Raw genomic sequence first — 18255 nt, 5'->3', positions numbered from 1 at the left:
TTTAAGACATAAATCATTTCATATTCTCCTCTGCTGCTTCTCTCAGAGTAAAAACCAGAGTCCTTTCTGAAGCCTACGGGAGACTCTTTAAGATCTCACCCCTCCCACCTTCTCTTTCCTCGTTGACAGTGCTCCCTGCCTTGCTACCTTTTCTGGCCACATGGCTTTCGTGCTGTTTCTTTGCCTAGAATCTTGTCCATTCTTTCATGGATGTCATCAAAATGCTTTTGCGTGAGTGTCACACACATACATGCACACACACGCTCCCTGTTTCTTTTCCTGCTTTTTCTCCATAGCACTTTTCATCATCTAACATCCCATGTTTTCATTTGTTTGTTTGTTGTCTCTTAATAGGATGTAAGCTCCATGAGGAAAAGGGGCTTTGTTTCATTCGCTGCTGTATTTCCCCAGAGCCGAGAGCAGTGCTTGGCAGTTAATAGGCACTCAATAAATATTTGTTAAATGAATGAATTTATTCAGGAAGTGCTTCTTTGTAGTAAGCCTAAAGTGAAGTCTTCCTCTTTTAACATTACTAACATACATCCATTTTTACTTCTAATTTTCATTGCTCAGTTTTTATTAAAGCATATCGAAACCCTTTAATTAAAAGTTGTAAATTTTATAACATATGAGAATTTAATTGTATGACTTTTATCCAGCCTAATGATTATATCAGTGAACATAAATGTTTATAATTAAACTTAGGTCTAGCTCAATTCAAATTCCGCATATTTTTTACTGTCTTCATATCTGTATTTAAAAATAAAAATTAAAGGGTTGCTAGAAGTTGAAACGTTGTTTATGGGAAAATTCTCAGGAGTAAGACTTCTGCTTACTTTTTTCTCTCAATTATAGGTGAAGTGTTTGACTATTTGGTTGCACATGGAAGAATGAAGGAAAAAGAAGCAAGAGCTAAATTTAGACAGGTATGCGTAGCACTGCTTTAGTTTATTAATTTAGTAAAGTTATCTTGCTTGAACACCAAAGCAAACAAGTGTTTGCCTCTGTAGATGCCTGTGAGACCTATTGGATGAGCAGGGGTTGGCCATTCAGTGCAATAAAAGTTTAAGTACCTTTCTTGCCTGGAGGCAGCCATGGGCTCTATTCTTAGATTTGTAATTGGAATTTTTGTCTTTCTCTTAATAGTTTAACCTCAGTTTTTTTTGACAGTTGAGCCTTAACAAAACTAGAGCCTTTTAAAAACACCTGTGATTACATTAATTAAAACCATTTCAGAATTTTTAACAAGTGTTACAATCCAAAAATTCTTAGCTTTATTTTACATAAGCCAAGACCAGATATAACTATAATATAACTAGTGGCTTTCCTTCTTGCTTTGTTTTCCATTCTGCTCTTAAAAGAGATACTCTTTAATAAAATCATTAAGGTGACTTAACTGTCCTCTCTTTATTAATAATTACTATTTATTGATTGCCCATTACCTGCCAGACACTGGAATAAGTGCTTTACCTACATTAGTGTAAATCTTGCAGCAGCCTCGTGCTTGTGAGTTAAGGAATATTATACCCATTTTATAGATCAGGAAACTGAGGCATAGGAAGATTAAATAACTTGCTCAGAATTTCAAACCTGTCAAGTAGGAGGCGGGGCAAGATGGCGGACTGGTGAGCTGTATGTTTTAGTTACTCCTTCAGGAAAGTAGGTAGAAAGCCAGGAACTGCGTGGACTGGACACCACAGAGCAATCTGACTTTGGGCATACTTCATACAACACTCATGAAAATGTGGAACTGCTGAGATCAGCGAAATCTGTAAGTTTTTGCGGCCAGGGGACCCACACCCCTCCCTGCCAGGCTCAGTCCCGTGGGAGGAGGGGCTGTCAGCTCCAGGAAGGAGAAGGGAGAACTGCAGTGGCAGCCCTTATCGGAAACTCATTCTACTGATCCAAACTCCAACCATAGATAGACTGAGACCAGACACCAGAGAATCTGAGAGCAGCCAGCCCAGCAGAGAGGAGACAGGCATAGAAAAAAACAACACGAAAAACTCCAAAATAAAAGCGGAGGATTTTTGGAGTTCTGGTGAACATAGAAAGGGGAAGGGCAGAGCTCAGGCCCTGAGGCTCATATGCAAATCCTGAAGAAAAGCTGATCTCTCTGCCCTGTGGACCTTTCCTTAATGGCCCTAATTGCTTTGTCTCTTAGCATTTCAATAACCCATTAGATCTCTGAGGAGGGCCCTTTTTTTTTTTTTTTTTTTAATCCTTTTTTCTTTTTCTAAAACAATTACTCTAAGAAGCCCAATACAGAAAGCTTCAAAGACTTGCAATTTGGGCAGGTCAAGTCAAGAGCAGAACTAAGAGAGCTCTGAGACAAAAGGCAATAATCCAGTGGCTGAGAAAATTCACTAAACACCAGAACTTCCCACGAAAAGGGGGGTGTCCGCTCACAGCCATCATCCTGGTGGACAGGAAACACTCCTGCCCATCGCCAGCCCCATAGCCCAGAGCTGCCCCAGACAACCCAGTGTGATGGAAGCGCTTCAAATAACAGGCACACACCACAAAACTGGGCGTGGACATTAGCCTTCCCTGCAACCTCAGCTGATTGTCCCAGAGTTGGGAAGGTGGAGCAGTGTGAATTAACAAAGCCCCATTCAGCCATCATTTCAGCAGACTGGGAGCCTCCCTACACAGCCCAGAAGCCCAGAACCGCCCTGGAGGGACGACACTCACCTGTTACATAGCAGTCATCCCTCAACAGAGGACCCAGGTTGCACAGCCTGAAAGAGGGGCCCACTTGCAAGTCTCAGGAGCCATACGCCAATACCAAGGACTAGTGGGTCAGTGGCAGAGACAAACTGTGGCAGGACTGAACTGAAGGATTAGACTATTGCAGCAGCTTTAAAACTCTAGGATCACCAGGGAGATTTGATTGTTAGAGCCACCCCCCCTCCCTGACTGCCCAGAAACACGCCCCATATACAGGGCGGACAACACCAACTACACACGCAAGCTTGGTACACCAATTGGACCCCACAAGACTCACTCCCCCACTCACCAAAAAGGCTAAGCAGGGGAGAACTGGCTTGTGGAGAACAGGTGGCTCGTGGACGCCACCTGCTGGTTAGTTAGAAAAAGTGTACGCCACGAAGCTGTAGATCTGATAAATTAGAGATAAGGACTTCAATTGGTCTACAAATCCTAAAAGAACCCTATCAAGTTCAGCAAATGCCAAGAGGCCAAAAACAACAGAAAATTATAAAGCATATGAAAAAACCAGATGATATGGATAACCCAAGCCCAAGCACCCAAATCAAAAGATCAGAAGAGACACAGCACCTAGAGCAGGTACTCAAAGAACTAAAGATGAACAATGAGACCATAGTACGGGATACAAAGGAGATCAAGAAGACCCTAGAAGAGCATAAAGAAGACATTGCAAGACTAAGTAAAAAAATGGATGATCTTATGGAAATTAAAGAAACTGTTGACCAAATTAAAAAGATTCTGGACACTCATAGTACAAGACTAGAGGAAGTTGAACAACGAATCAGTGACCTGGAAGATGACAGAATGGAAAATGAAAGCATAAAAGAAAGAATGGGGAAAAAAATTGAAAAAATCGAAATGGACCTCAGGGATATGATAGATAATATGAAACGTCCCAATATAAGACTCATTGGTGTCCCAGAAGGGGAAGAAAAAGGTAAAGGTCTACGAAGAGTATTCAAAGAAATTGTTGGGGAAAACTTCCCAAATCTTCTAAACAACATAAATACACAAATCATAAATGCTCAGCGAACTCCAAATAGAATAAATCCAAATAAACCCACTCCGAGACATATACTGATCACACTGTCAAACACAGAAGAGAAGGAGCAAGTTCTGAAAGCAGCAAGAGAAAAGCAATTCACCACATACAAAGGAAACAGCATAAGACTAAGTAGTGACTACTCAGCAGCCACCATGTAGGCGAGAAGGCAGTGGCACAATATATTTAAAATTCTGAGTGAGAAAAATTTCCAGCCAAGAATACTTTATCCAGCAAAGCTCTCCTTCAAATTTGAGGGAGAGCCTAAATTTTTCACAGACAAACAAATGCTGAGAGAATTTGCTAACAAGAGACCTGCCCTGCTGGAGATACTAAAGGGAGCCCTACAGACAGAGAAACAAAGACAGGACAGAGAGACTTGGAGAAAGGTTGAGTACTAAAGAGATTCGGTATGGGTACAATAAAGGATATTAATAGAGAGAGGGGAAAAATATGACAAACATAAACCAAAGGATAAGATGGCTGATTCAAGAAATGCCTTCACAGTTATAACGTTGAATGTAAATGGATTAAACTCCCCAATTAAAAGATATAGATTCGCAGAATGGATCAAAAAAAATGAACCATCAATATGTTGCATACAAGAGACTCATCTTAGACACAGGGACACAAAGAAACTGAAAGTGAAAGGATGGAAAAAAATATTTCATGCAAGCTACAGCCAAAAGAAAGCAGGTGTAGCAATATTAATCTCAGATAAAATAGACTTTAAATGCAGGGATGTTTTGAGAGACAAAGAAGGCCACTACATACTAATAAAAGGGGCAATTCAACAAGAAGAAATAACAATCGTAAATGTCTATGCACCCAATCAAGGTGCCACAAAATACATGAGAAAAACACTGGCAAAACTAAAGGAAGCAATTGATGTTTCCACAATAATTGTGGGAGACTTCCACACATCACTCTCTCCTATAGATAGATCAACCAGACAGAAGACCAATAAGGAAATTGAAAACCTAAACAATCTGATAAATGAATTAGATTTAACAGACATATACAGAACATTACATCCCAAATCACCAGGATACACATACTTTTCTAGTGCTCACGGAACTTTCTCCAGAATAGATCATATGCTGGGACATAAAACAAGCCTCAATAAATTTAAAAAGATTGAAATTATTCAAAGCACATTCTCTGACCACAATGGAATACAATTAGAAGTCAATAACCATCAGAGACTTAGAAAATTCAGAAATACCTGGAGGTTAAACAGCACACTCCTAAACAATCAGTGGGTTAAAGAAGAAATAGCAAGAGAAATTGCTAAATATATAGAGATGAATGAAAATGAGAACACAACATACCAAAACCTATGGGATGCAGCAAAGCAGTGCTAAGGGGGAAATTTATAGCACTAAACGCATATATTAAAAAGGAAGAAAGAGCCAAAATCAAAGAACTAATGGATCAACTGAAGAAGCTAGAAAATGAACAGCAAACCAATCCCAAACCAAGTAGAAGAAAAGAAATAACAAGGATTAAAGCAGAAATAAATGACAAAGAGAACAAAAAAACAATAGAGAGGATAAATATCACCAAAAGTTGGTTCTTTGAGAAGATCAACAAGATTGACAAGCCCCTAGCTAGACTGTCAAAATCAAAAAGAGAGAAGACCCATATAAACAAAATAATGAATGAAAAAGGTGACATAACTGCAGATCCTGAAGAAATTAAAAAAATTATAAGAGGATACTATGAACAACTGTTGGGCAACAAACTGGATAATGTAGAAGAAATGGACAATTTCCTGGAAACATATGAACAACCTAGACTGACCAGAGAAGAAATAGAAGACCTCAACCAACCCATCACAAGCAAAGAGATCCAATCAGTCATCAAAAATCTTCCCACAAATAAATGCCCAGGGCCAGATGGCTTCACAGGGGAATTCTACCAAACTTTCCAGAAAGAACTGACACCAGTCTTACTCAAACTCTTTCAAAACATTGAAGAAAATGGAACACTACCTAACTCATTTTATGAAGCTAACGTCAATCTAATACCAAAACCAGGCAAAGATGCTACAAAAAAGGAAAACTACCGGCCAATCTCCCTAATGAATATAGATGCAAAAATCCTCAACAAAATACTTGCAAATCGAATCTAAAGACACATTAAAAAAATCATACACCATGACCAAGTGGGGTTCATTCCAGGCATGCAAGGATGGTTCAACATAAGAAAATCAATGTATTACAACACATTAACAAGTCAAAAGGGAAAAATCAATTGATCATCTCAATAGATGCTGAAAAGCATTTGACAAAATCCAACATCCGTTTTTGATAAAAACACTTCAAAAGGTAGGAATTGAAGGAAACTTCCTCAACATGATAAAGAGCATATATGAAAAACCCACAGCCAGCATAGTACTCAATGGTGAGAGACTGAAAGCCTTCCCTCTAAGATCAGGAACAAGACAAGGATGCCCGCTGTCACCACTGTTATTCAACATTGCGCTGGAAGTGCTAGCCAGGGCAATCCGGCAAGACAAAGAAATAAAAGGCAGCCAAATTGGAAAAGAAGAAGTAAAACTGTCATTGTTTGCAGATGATATGATCTTATATCTAGAAAACCCTGAGAAATCGACGATACAGCTACTAGAGCTAATAAACAAATTTAGCAAAGTAGCGGGATACAAGATTAATGCACATAAGTCAGTAATGTTTCTATATGCTAGAAATGAACAAACTGAAGAGACACTCAAGAAAAAGATACCGTTTTCAATAGCAACTAAAAAAATCAAGTACCTAGGAATAAACTTAACCAAAGATGTAAAAGACCTATACAAAGAAAACTACATAACTCTACTAAAAGAAATAGAAGGGGACCTTAAAAGATGGAAAAATATTCCATGTTCATGGATAGGAAGACTAAATGTCATTAAGATGTCAATTCTACCCAAACTCATCTACAGATTCAATGCAATCCCAATCAAAATTCCAACAACCTGCTTTGCAGACTTGGGAAAGCTAGTTATCAAATTTATTTGGAAAGGGAAGATGCCTCGAATTGCTAAAGACACTCTAAAAAAGAAAAATGAAGTGGGAGGACTTACACTCCCTGACTTTGAAGCTTATTATAAAGCCACAGTTGCCAAAACAGCATGGTACTGGCACAAAGATAGACATATAGATCAATGGAATCGAATTGAGAATTCGGAGATAGACCCTCAGATCTATGGCCAACTGATCTTTGATAAGGCCCCCAAAGTCACTGAACTGAGTCATAATGGTCTTTTCAACAAATGGGGCTGGGAGAGTTGGATATCCATATCCAAAAGAATGAAAGAGGACCCCTACCTCACCCCCTAAACAAAAATTAACTCAAAATGGACGAAAGATCTCAATATAAAAGAAAGTACCATAAAACTCCTAGAAGATAATGTAGGAAAACATCTTCAAGGCCTTGTATTAGGCAGCCACTTCCTAGACTTTACACCCAAAGCACAAGCAACAAAAGAAAAAATAGATAAATGGGAACTCCTCAAGCTTAGAAGTTTCTGCACTTCACAGGAATTTCTCAAAAAGGTAAAGAGGCAGCCAACTCAATGGGAAAAAATTTTTGGAAACCATGTATCTGACAAAAGACTGATATCTTGCATATATAAAGAAATCCTACAATTCAATGATAATAGTACACACAGCCCAATTATAAAATGGGCAAAAGATATGAAAAGACAGTTCTCTGAAGAGGAAATACAAATGGCCAAGAAACACATGAAAAAATGTTCAGCTTCACTAGCTGTTAGAGAGATGCAAATTAAGACCACAATGAGATACCATCTAACACCGATTAGAATGGCTGCCATTAAACAAACAGGAAACTACAAATGCTGGAGGGGATGTGGAGAAATTGGAACTCTTATTCATTGTTGGTGGGACTGTATAATGGTTCAGCCACTCTGGAAGTCAGTCTGGCAGTTCCTTAGAAAACTAGATATAGAGTTACCATTCGATCCAGCGATTGCACTTCTCGGTATATACCCGGAAGATCGGAAAGCAGTGACACGAACAGATATCTGCACGCCAATGTTCATAGCAGCATTATTCACAATTGCCAAGAGATGGAAACAACCCAAATGTCCTTCAACAGATAAGTGGATAAATAAAATGTGATATATATAAACCTGTCAAGTAGCAGAGCTGCCATAGATTCTGAGCTAGGTCCTCTGGGTCCGAAACTCAATTTCTTAGTTGCTATGTTGTGCTATTTCTTTAGACTAGGAATTGGCACTTTTTCTGTAAAGGGCCAGATTGTAAGTATTTTGTGCTCTGTGGGCCAACATGGTCTCTGTTTTAACTTCTCAACTCTGCTTCTGCAGCATGAAAGTGCTCATAGACAAAATGTAAACAAATGAGCCTGACTGTGTGCTGATAAAACTTTATTTGCAAAAACAGGTGGCATGCCATGTTTGTCCTGCAGGCCATACTTTGCCTACCCCTAATCTAGATGAAGGGAAGGAACAAGTACTTTATCACTTAAATTAACCCAATTTCCACAGTTATAAATACTGCCTTTAAATGGCATTATAGCTCCATTTTTCTCAGAACTTTTAAATTTTTGTTTTATTCACATACAAGGGTGTCAGGGGAGAGGCACTGACAGGAGACTTGAAAAGTTGCACATATTTGGAAAGGCAGTTTTTAGCTCATCTTCAGATTTTCTCTTAACCCTGCCTCCTTTGATTTGTTCCTTAGTTTGTTACATAGTTATGGACTAATAAGTTTCTTAAAATTTTGCTGTTGCTTAAGTTTAATTTAAAAGCTTAAAGACTAATGGTACTTTGAATTAAAACCTGTCTTCAAAGTTAAAAGTAACTAGTCATTTAACTTCTCTGATCCTCAGTTTTTCTAGATATAAAAAGAGGAAGTTATACTTCGTGAATTCTGAAGTTCTTTCCAGTTCAAAGATGATTTGATTTTGTGGTTTATGTAAGGAGGGAAAATGGTTTATTGGCCAGGAAGAAAAGGGTCTAGTGCCAGCCAGCAACAGCAGAACTGGGCCTGGACCCTCTCCAATGAAGCAGTTGAGCATTTAAACCCACAACTCCTTTCCTCTTCCAACTCCACCAATCCCTCTGGTGGGATCGGACTTGTCAAAGGGACTTGGACGTTTACTAACACTGGATCTTGTGGAAATTGCTCAGATTTTTATTTAAAATTCTCTGCAGAAATTCAGAAACCTGTATTTGAAAACCTATATAGGTTGGACCAGTAGAAATGTTTGTGCTTTTACAGTAAATGACTTGATTTACAGTGAAGCATTGCTTACCATTAATGTTGTCCTTTTTCCTTGCCCTGGTATTTCCCTAAAACAACTCATTTAGACCAGGAAGGCTCAAGCATGATGTTGGTGTTTCCACTTTTCTCTGTTTCTAGTTGCCATGTTTTCCAGAAGCTTATCAGTCATCATTACTTTAACTAAAAAAAGATTTTCCTACTTGTGTCAAAGAGAAAGGTATGCCTCACACGAAGTGCTCTATGCATGATCCATCTTCTGCCAAAAATATGTCTGTCCTTCCATATTCTTCAGCAAGTGGTTTTTACTCCTACTACCTCTTTTACCATTCCCATGCTAGTTACTGCTTTTGCAGTTTTAATATTTTGATTTTGCTTTTGTTCTTGTCACAGGAAAGGAATCGAGTCTATCTTCTTTATTTACCTCTTTCTTGATGGGTTGGTAATGTTGTGCCTCAGCTTTTTTGGGAATGAATGAAAGTAAATTAGGTTAGCGTTCAGATTATAATCTGGAAAATGTTCATGTTCTCAGCCTTCTTTAGAAATAACAGCTTCTAGCTTAAAAGCAGAGTGCAGTAAAGAAATAGTTTAAAGTTGATCATTTTCAGGTTGTTGTATCAGATTCGCTTGGAGCTATTTGGAGCTAAAGGAAGAAAAATTCTTTGATCTTTTTGAGAAAGGGCAGGAAATTGTAAAATATGATTCAAAGGCAGAAATCTCAATAGAGGTAAAAAAAAAAAAAAAAAAAAAAAAATCCACAGGGGAAAAACTAAAAGAACTACTGAATAGGAAAAGGGAAAAAGTTGCATCAGGCAGTAGTAAGATAAAATTTACCCATATCCTAGGTAACGAACTTAATAACTTTGTTTTGGGGGAAACAAAGTGATTTCACTTCCCCTGTTTGCATGCATACGGAATGGAACTGCAGTCAAGAATAATCCAAAGTAACAGTTGCTCTCAAAACCATATTGTGGTGTTGGAACATTTGTAGCTTTAGTTAATTATAGTGGATCTAATATTCTGAATATTCATTTTAAATAAAGTAATACAGCTATGTATGATTTTGGCATCATTTCATCCTAACTTCAGCCCAGTTTCCCCTTGCTGCTTAGACTGAGCCAAAATATCAATTTACAGAGCAGCCTTCTCTCAGATTTTGTTTGCAGTAAAGTGGGTGAATTTGTGAGTTGGTGAAGATTTGGATGAAACAAACAGTATTCTCTTTGTAATCCCATTTTTGTGTATTTGTAGTCATATATATTTAAATACATATCCCCAGTACCAAGGAAAAGAGTAGACACAAACTAACAAGATGTTATCTCTAGTTGGTGGGAGTACAGGTATATACTTATATATATTTTTCTGTATTTCCTAAAATGTCTATAATGAGCATGTAAAACTTTTATAATTAGAAAAAGCAGAGTTTTTCAAAAGAGTTACTCGTAAATGTGAAATTATACAACTTTTGCTGTATGACTATAATGTTTTGTTAATCACAGGAATAGTTAAAAGTTGACTAATTTTAAAACATACTATTTGCTGGGAGTGAAAAGAATCCATATTGATATAGCAATTAATAGTAGTTCACATATATTTCACTATTGATCCTTCCATTTTAAGGAAGTAGAAACTGATTCCTCAGGGAAGTTAAGTAGCTTTTGCTCTCCTTGAACCCACATCAGCTAAAAGGAAGAACATGTTGTAGGCAGCAGATTGACTGGGAGAAGTAATCAGCAGAGGAAAACCCACCTGAATTAAAACCTGACCAGAGCGTCTCAGCTGCCTGTTGGGTTTGAGTTGATGTAAATGTGGGGGGCCTTCATGAGGACCACTTGGTGCTGGGCCTGGGGATGGCCAGGGTCTGAAGTTCCTGGTGATTTTTTTGGACCCTGCACCATGTTCAAGAATAACTGGAATGTCAAGGGGTAGGGTCCAAGAAGAGGCTTCCCTCTTAAACTGGAGAGAATAAAAGGAGCTTCTCCACCTTTCTCTTCTTGCCCTCACCTTGGAATTTATTCAGGTTGAAAGTTCAAAGCATAAGAAAATTGTTTTTAGAGCTCTGCACAGATGAATCATTCACATGCTTACTGAGTATGAAATATTTTCATGTTAATTATGAATCTGCACCCAACAGTAACTTTATTGATCTTGCCTCTTTCCTCTCCAGATAGTGTCTGCAGTGCAGTACTGCCACCAGAAGCGTATTGTTCACAGAGATCTCAAGGTGAGTAAAAAACACTCTTACTAGGTATCTAATAGATTTGTATGTATTTCATTCTCTGAATGGTCATTATGCAAACAAGGCATAGGCCTGGTATCACCCCCACACTCTCCGTCCGTAACTGTCATCGCTGTGCTTGGTTTTCTTCGCACACCCTCAGTACATCCCACTCCGCTCTGGTAGGTTCAGTGACCCCTAGATGCTCATGACCCCAGATGCATTCCTGTAGCCTGAGCTCCCTTCTAGGACCCAGTAGCCAACCGACAGAAGGGCAGCTTGCTTGGGTACCTTGGATTCAGCACGTTCTTTCTCCCCAAAACTGAGCATTTCTTATCCCGGTATCTGATGTCTCCCCAGTATGCCACATCCTGTCCGTCACCTCATCCTTTTACTACTGCTTCTTGAATAGTTTTTGAACTAGTTTATTATTTTCCATCCCCATTTCTACTATCCCAGTCTGTACCACCATCTTCTCCTACTTGATCACTACAGTCACTTATCTGTTCTTACCTGCTTCCAGTTTTTGCCTCTTCCTCCCATGTCTACTTTACATGCTGCAACCAGAATGGTTTTCTAAAAACACAAATAAGATTGTCATTTCCCTGCTTTTAAACAACTCTTCAAGGGCTTCCCATTGCCCTTGGAATGAAAATCCAAACCTCCTGACTGTAGCTCACTCGGCCGGCCCTTTGTGATTCAGTTTTGGCCATCTTCCCAGCCTTCTTTGTGTCTCTCTCCTACACAGTGTTTTTCAGTTTCTTGAGTGAAACCTGCTCTTTCTGATTCTTTGTTTTCAGGCTGTTTATTCTGCCTGAAATGGTCCTTATCGAACACACCCACTGCTGTCACCTAACTTGTCCTTCAGGAGACAGACAGCTTAGATTTCATTTCCTCTGGGAAGCCTCCCTGAACCTTGCAATGCTGGGCCCACAACTTCCCACACCTCCTCTAGCACAGCACTCATATTAGAACATAGCTGCTTATTTTTCTACTTCTCCCCTTCTAAACTGTGAGCTCCTTGAGGGCAGGGCCCTATCTGTCTTGTTCATCATTATCTATCCTGACTCTAACCTGGTGTGTAATTGCCACGTAATAAATGTTTGTTGAAATAAATTTAAATTACTGTAATTTGTTAAAGTTTGTGATTGATTCCCTCCCTCCTAATAATAGCTGTTTTATAGGAATTGAGCAGTTTTTACGAAACATGGCTATCCACTTAAATGAAGTTCCCATTTTTTTAATGCCCCTTTTATTCTTAAAAGGCTTTCATAGTTTTTCTTGATTGTGGGGCGTTTGATGTTTAAATTAGTCTCTTATTGTTAATGTTACAATATTAGGAACTCTAATTTATCTTCAACATTTTTTCCCCCTAAAAATGTTGCCTCATTTTATGCATTAGGATATATTTACTTTTTTATGAAATGCCTAATTCTATCTATAGTTCCAATTATATTTTGCTTAAATTTCATTTTGTCTTGATGTTTTCCCTCTAGGCTGAAAATCTATTGTTAGATGCTGATATGAACATTAAAATAGCAGACTTTGGTTTTAGCAATGAATTTACTGTTGGCAGTAAACTGGATACGTTTTGTGGCAGTCCTCCATATGCAGCCCCCGAGCTCTTCCAGGGCAAGAAATACGACGGGCCAGAGGTCGACGTGTGGAGTCTTGGTGTCATTCTTTACACTCTAGTCAGCGGGTCGCTTCCCTTTGATGGGCAGAACCTAAAGGTATAAGAAGCACTTGCACCTATGGTCTTCAAAACGCTAAACGGATTTTATAAAATGATATGGGTTACTCTTAAACATTTTTTATTGTGAAATATATATGCAGAAAACTGATAAGCTTCAAGGTACAGTTTAACAGGTAGTTACAGAACAAACACCTATCAAGGATACAACATTGCCGGCACACTATGGGTTAATATTTTTAATGTTGTATCAGTCAGTATGGGAGTTACGGTGGTTTTTTGTTGTGTTTTGTTTTTAACCTGAAAGTTGATTCACTAGTTTTGTTTCCTCTCTACCTCCCCAAAGGAACTAAGAGAGAGAGTGTTACGAGGGAAATACAGAATCCCTTTCTACATGTCCACAGACTGTGAAAACCTTCTCAAACGTTTCTTGGTGCTAAATCCAATTAAACGAGGGACTCTAGAGGTAATCACGTAAATGGAAATAATTAACATCTCTGAAGAGTATTTCAAATAGATTTAGAACTTTGCTTGTTTTTTGTGACTTATTGAGTACTTTCCTGAGGCTTTATTTGTTTTATTTATTTATTTTTAATTGTGGTAAAATAGACATAAAATTCATTTTAATTATGTTAATTGGACAATTATTTGACATTAAGTACTTTGACAATACTATATAACTTTCACCACTATTTACAGACTGTTTTCATCATCCTAAACCAAAACTCATTCTCATTTAGCAGTTACTCCCCATACCCCTTTCCTCCCATGCCTGGTAACCACTATTCTGCTTTCTGTTTCTATGAATTTGCTTATTCTAAGTAATTCATATAAGAAATCATACAATATTTGTTCTTTTTGTGTCTGGCTTATTTCACTCAGTATGTTGTTTCAAGGTTTTTCCATGCTGTAACATGTACCATGGCTTTGCTTTGTATGATTGAATAATATTCCATTGTATGGATAGATCACATTTTGTTTGTACATAGTTCTTGGGTTGCTTCCACCTTTGGCTGTTGTGACTTACTTTGCGGTGAACATTGTTGTCCAAATGTCTGTCCAAAGTCCCTGCTTTCAGTTATTTTGGGTGTATACCTAGGAGTGGAATTGCTGGGTCATGTGGTAATTGTATGTTTGATTTTCTGAGGAACTGCCAAACCGGTTTTCAGAGTGGCTGCACCATATTACATTCCCACGAACAATGTATGAGGGTTCCTTTTTCTCTGCATCCTTGTTGACACTTGTTATTTCCAGTTGTTTTTTTTTAAGTAAGAGCCATCCTAATGGGTACCTGGGTTTTTTTAATTATAGTTCCTTAAACAGAAATTGAGACATGGAGAAAAATTTTTCCCCTTTGAGCTATAATCAATGAAATGTTGAAATTAAGTTTTCCTACATATTATGATTATCTGTGTATTGTATTTTATATCATTAATGAACCGTTTGCTTTTTCAGCAAATCATGAAGGATAGGTGGATCAATGCAGGGCATGAGGAGGATGAACTTAAACCGTTCATTGAACCAGAACTAGACATCTCAGACCAGAAAATAATAGGTAAACTCTGTGCCCTCATGCATGTGTGTGTGTATTTGTATAAATAACTATTTCTGTTTTGATCCATAGTGTATGCCTTAAAATGTAAATAGTGTAAAGTTAAGCCCAAGTTATATGAATCAACCTATCTGATCGCTCATTAAATTTAGGAACTTGCCTGCAGTTTCCTCTAATACCTCCCAGTAACTCAAACAAGTCAGCTGCTGATTTGTTAGAAAATGTGTAATCTTTTAGGTCACATAAGAGAAATTATTTTACCCTGAAACAATATGATTTCTTACCCCAAGAAAACACACAAACTGTATTATACCCTTCTTTTAGATATTATGGTGGGAATGGGATATTCACAAGAAGAAATTCAAGAATCTCTTAGTAAAATGAAATATGACGAAATCACAGCTACCTATTTGTTGTTGGGGAGAAAATCTTCAGAGGTAAGAGTAATCAGAGGAAGAACTAAAATAAGCTTTATGTAAGTTATCAGTTTATAAAAACTATTTTCTTAGTTTTGATTTTTTAATCTTTATAATTTATTTGGTTTATCATTTTTTTAACTTCCCTGTAAATAGCAAATCTAACACCTGTGACCATTAAGAACTATTCTAACTTCAAGACAATAAGCCATAATTGTAGGCAGTTTAGCTCTCATAAGTTAATCTATAGTCATTAATAGTTTAGAAATGATATCTAAAGTATCAGATTAAATAGAGCATTTAAATTATTTGAAAAAGCCTAGAAAGATTATAAGTACATATCCTTTTGTGAATGTTTCCAGCAGTAAGAAAAATACTTTTGCCTGAGCTTAGGGCTGTCATTTTTGTGCATTTTGATTCTCCTCTAGAAATGAACTGTATTTTGAGTGGTTTCAGTTTCCTAACCATCCATTTGGGTTCATGTTGTGATTCACTCTTTGTTTTTCTCGTTTTCTCTTAGCTGGATGCGAGTGATTCCAGTTCTAGCAGCAATCTTTCACTGGCCAAGGTCCGGCCGAGCAGTGATCTCAATAACAGTACTGGCCAGTCTCCTCACCACAAGGTGCAGAGAAGCGTTTCTTCAAGCCAGAAGCAGAGACGGTACAGTGACCACGGTGAGCTTGAGCCCATTCTGTCGTGCTTCCTTGGAGTCTCCCCTTACGCAAGAGGCCTCCTGGCATTGATCTTCCTATTTCTTAGGCCCTGTGGGCTGGGGGTTGGCTGGGTTTCTCTAGGCATTTCTTTTGTAGCATTCTTATAGGCACTGGCAAAATTGTCTCAAGACTGAGCTCCTTGGTAAATTCAGTGAGCTTTTTTTGCTAGGTAAGGCTTGGCTAGGTAGAACCCTTACCATTCGCCCCTCCTAGACCCTAGCTTCAGTCTACAGTTCTCTGTTCATTCTTTTCCCTGTCTCTGCATTGAATTTTCTTTCTAGAGCCGCACTGTCCAGTAGGACTTTCTGCAGTGATGAGAATGTTCTGTATCTCTGCTGTCCAGTTGAGTAGCCACTGGCCACTTGTGACTATTGACAACGCAAGCTGAGGAAATGACTTTTAATTTTAATTAAGTTACATTTAAATAGCCACATGTGGCTACCATATTGGGCAGTGCAGTTCTAGAGAATATGTAGTACCTCAGCCTTACTTTAATTTGTTTATATTTTTGGTTCCTGTCATTCTCATCACCCCTCTTGCTATTGTTGTGGTGAAGCCATCCTCACTCAAACTTTTCACCATATAAGCAAATGCTTTATAAGGCTTTTGACCCCAAAGGGTATGTTTACCAAACTCCACAGTTACTCTACCATCAGGACAGCCCTATGAGTTGGAATCCTGAGCCTCTAGCCTGTGTGTTTATTCATCCTTAATTTTGAATGTTAACATTGGGGGTATTTCCTTTAATTCTGGTATTCTAAGATTCAGGAACCAAGTCTATGCTCGTCTGGTCCTAATTTTTAAAAATAATATCCTTCATGGAATCCCTATTTATTCTTTGTTCATTTCATTTTCCCTTCTGGATTTCTTCCACCTCCATTCTTTCATCTTACTATTTGGCAGTTAGACCTGCTCAGAGCATTCCAGGTGCCAGTGGCTCTGGTTTTATACCAGAACATAATGGCACGTTGCTTCATTTCCATTTCTCCTCCTGCGGATGCTGAGCTCTCTAAGTGGTTTGGTCTGATGCTGCACATTGTACCAATATTGTCAGTAAACTGCCTACAGTGTCTCCTATTCTAGGGTAAAAAGAACTCAGAACCATTCTGATGGCATGCTGTATGCACATAGCATTTGTAAATGAAGCTTTGATTTGGCTCTCTTTGTCTTCTTTTTAGTTCATGTTAGTTGCCAACAAGAAGGGATTTTCAGCGCCTGTGGATTGCAGCACAACTAACAAATGCTTACATATTGCCCCAAACTATCCATTTTAAAGGGAATTGTTCTAAATCCTGGAAGAAAGATACTAATAGACTTTTCTCATTTCTTTAGAATGTCTTTAATTAGCCACATAGCTAAATCAGCTCTTCACTTGTCCTCCCACCTCTTCTTGTTACTCTCCCACGTCCCCTGCCTCTAAGTAACCCGGTTTATACGTGTCTGCTGCTTTAACTCTCAACTTAATTTTTAGCGGTGGTTCTTAATCTGGAACCCATATGTGAACCCCTGTACGTGTACACACATTTTTCTGGGAAGGGTGATCTTCATCAGATTTTCAAGGGGGATTTTGTCGTATTATTAAAAAAAAAAAAAAAAAGTAAAGAATCACTAGTTTATTAGTCAATAAATGGTATTGCAACAATTTGGTAGTTATCAGGAAAAAGTTGGGTCCATTTCTCACATCTTATTCAAGGATGGATTGCAATTGGAGTGAAGATGTAAATTTAAATAATTATCCCAGGAGTGTTAAAAGGGAACAAAGGATAATTAATTTTCTTTATAACTTTGAGTAGGTAGGGAAGGTCTTTCCAACTATGACCCCAAACACTGTGACCTCAAAAGTCTAATATACATTACTACATACAAGTCATATTTCTCTGTGGTATACCCATTGAACATTATTCAGCAATTAAAAGGAACAAACTTGATACACTCAGCAACTTGGGTGGTTCTCAAGGGAATTATGCTGAGTGAGGAAAAAGTCTGAGAAGGTTGCATACTATATGATTCCATTCATAGGACATTCTTGAAATGACAAAACTGTAGAGGTGGCAGATGGGTTATTCTTTGCCAGTGGTAAGGGAAGAGGGCATTGAGGTGAGAGGACGGTGGCTGTAACTGTAAAGGGCAGCCAAGGACATCCCTGAGATGGAACTGTGCTGTGTCGTGACTGCGGCAGTTGCCATGGTGCAAAAATTGCGTGGAGCTAAATGCACCCAGGTGAGTGCAGGTGAAACCAGTGGAGTCTGAATAAGGTCGGTGGGTGGCACCAGTATGTTTCCATTCAGAGTCTCAGATCTTAAAATTAGAAGATTTTATATTTTCTAAATACAAATCCAAAAAAGTTTCAAAACAAAGAGTAGTAACCTAAAAGTTTAGAATGTACTTAGACCTCTTATGACATGGGGAAGAAAGATAAGCATTAAGTGCAATTTCACCTTGAACTTGGTTAATTACTTGTTTTATATGTTACATTTGCCACACTGAGAGCTTAATCTCTTCCCATAAATAGAATTAAACCTTGTTCACTTTTAATCCAGTTCCAAATAGATTTACCATTTTAATTTTTGTTTAGGAAATAATTTCCTCCCCTCTCTTTTTTAATAGATCTAAAATATAAAGTT

General features: G+C 38.1%; 1 protein-coding gene across 6 annotated transcripts in view; it reads left to right on the top strand.

Annotated features, from left to right (window-relative positions):
• The window catches only part of MARK3 (microtubule affinity regulating kinase 3), a 136598-nt gene that overhangs the window by 94465 nt on the left and 23878 nt on the right, over positions 1-18255 (top strand). For all 6 annotated transcript variants that reach the window (XM_037831770.1, XM_037831773.1, XM_037831768.1 and 3 more), the window contains 7 exons: positions 856-926; positions 11207-11263; positions 12754-12990; positions 13297-13416; positions 14406-14505; positions 14827-14939; positions 15439-15592. In XM_037831770.1, coding sequence (XP_037687698.1) covers positions 856-926; positions 11207-11263; positions 12754-12990; positions 13297-13416; positions 14406-14505; positions 14827-14939; positions 15439-15592 — 852 coding nt within the window. The remainder of the gene's footprint in view (positions 1-855; positions 927-11206; positions 11264-12753; positions 12991-13296; positions 13417-14405; positions 14506-14826; positions 14940-15438; positions 15593-18255) is intronic.

The sequence above is a fragment of the Choloepus didactylus genome, chromosome 4 (assembly GCF_015220235.1).
Source record: "Choloepus didactylus isolate mChoDid1 chromosome 4, mChoDid1.pri, whole genome shotgun sequence".
Classification (NCBI taxonomy): domain Eukaryota; kingdom Metazoa; phylum Chordata; class Mammalia; order Pilosa; family Megalonychidae; genus Choloepus; species Choloepus didactylus.
Note: the sequence above shows the minus strand (reverse complement) of the source record. Positions and strands in the feature narration are given on the sequence as shown.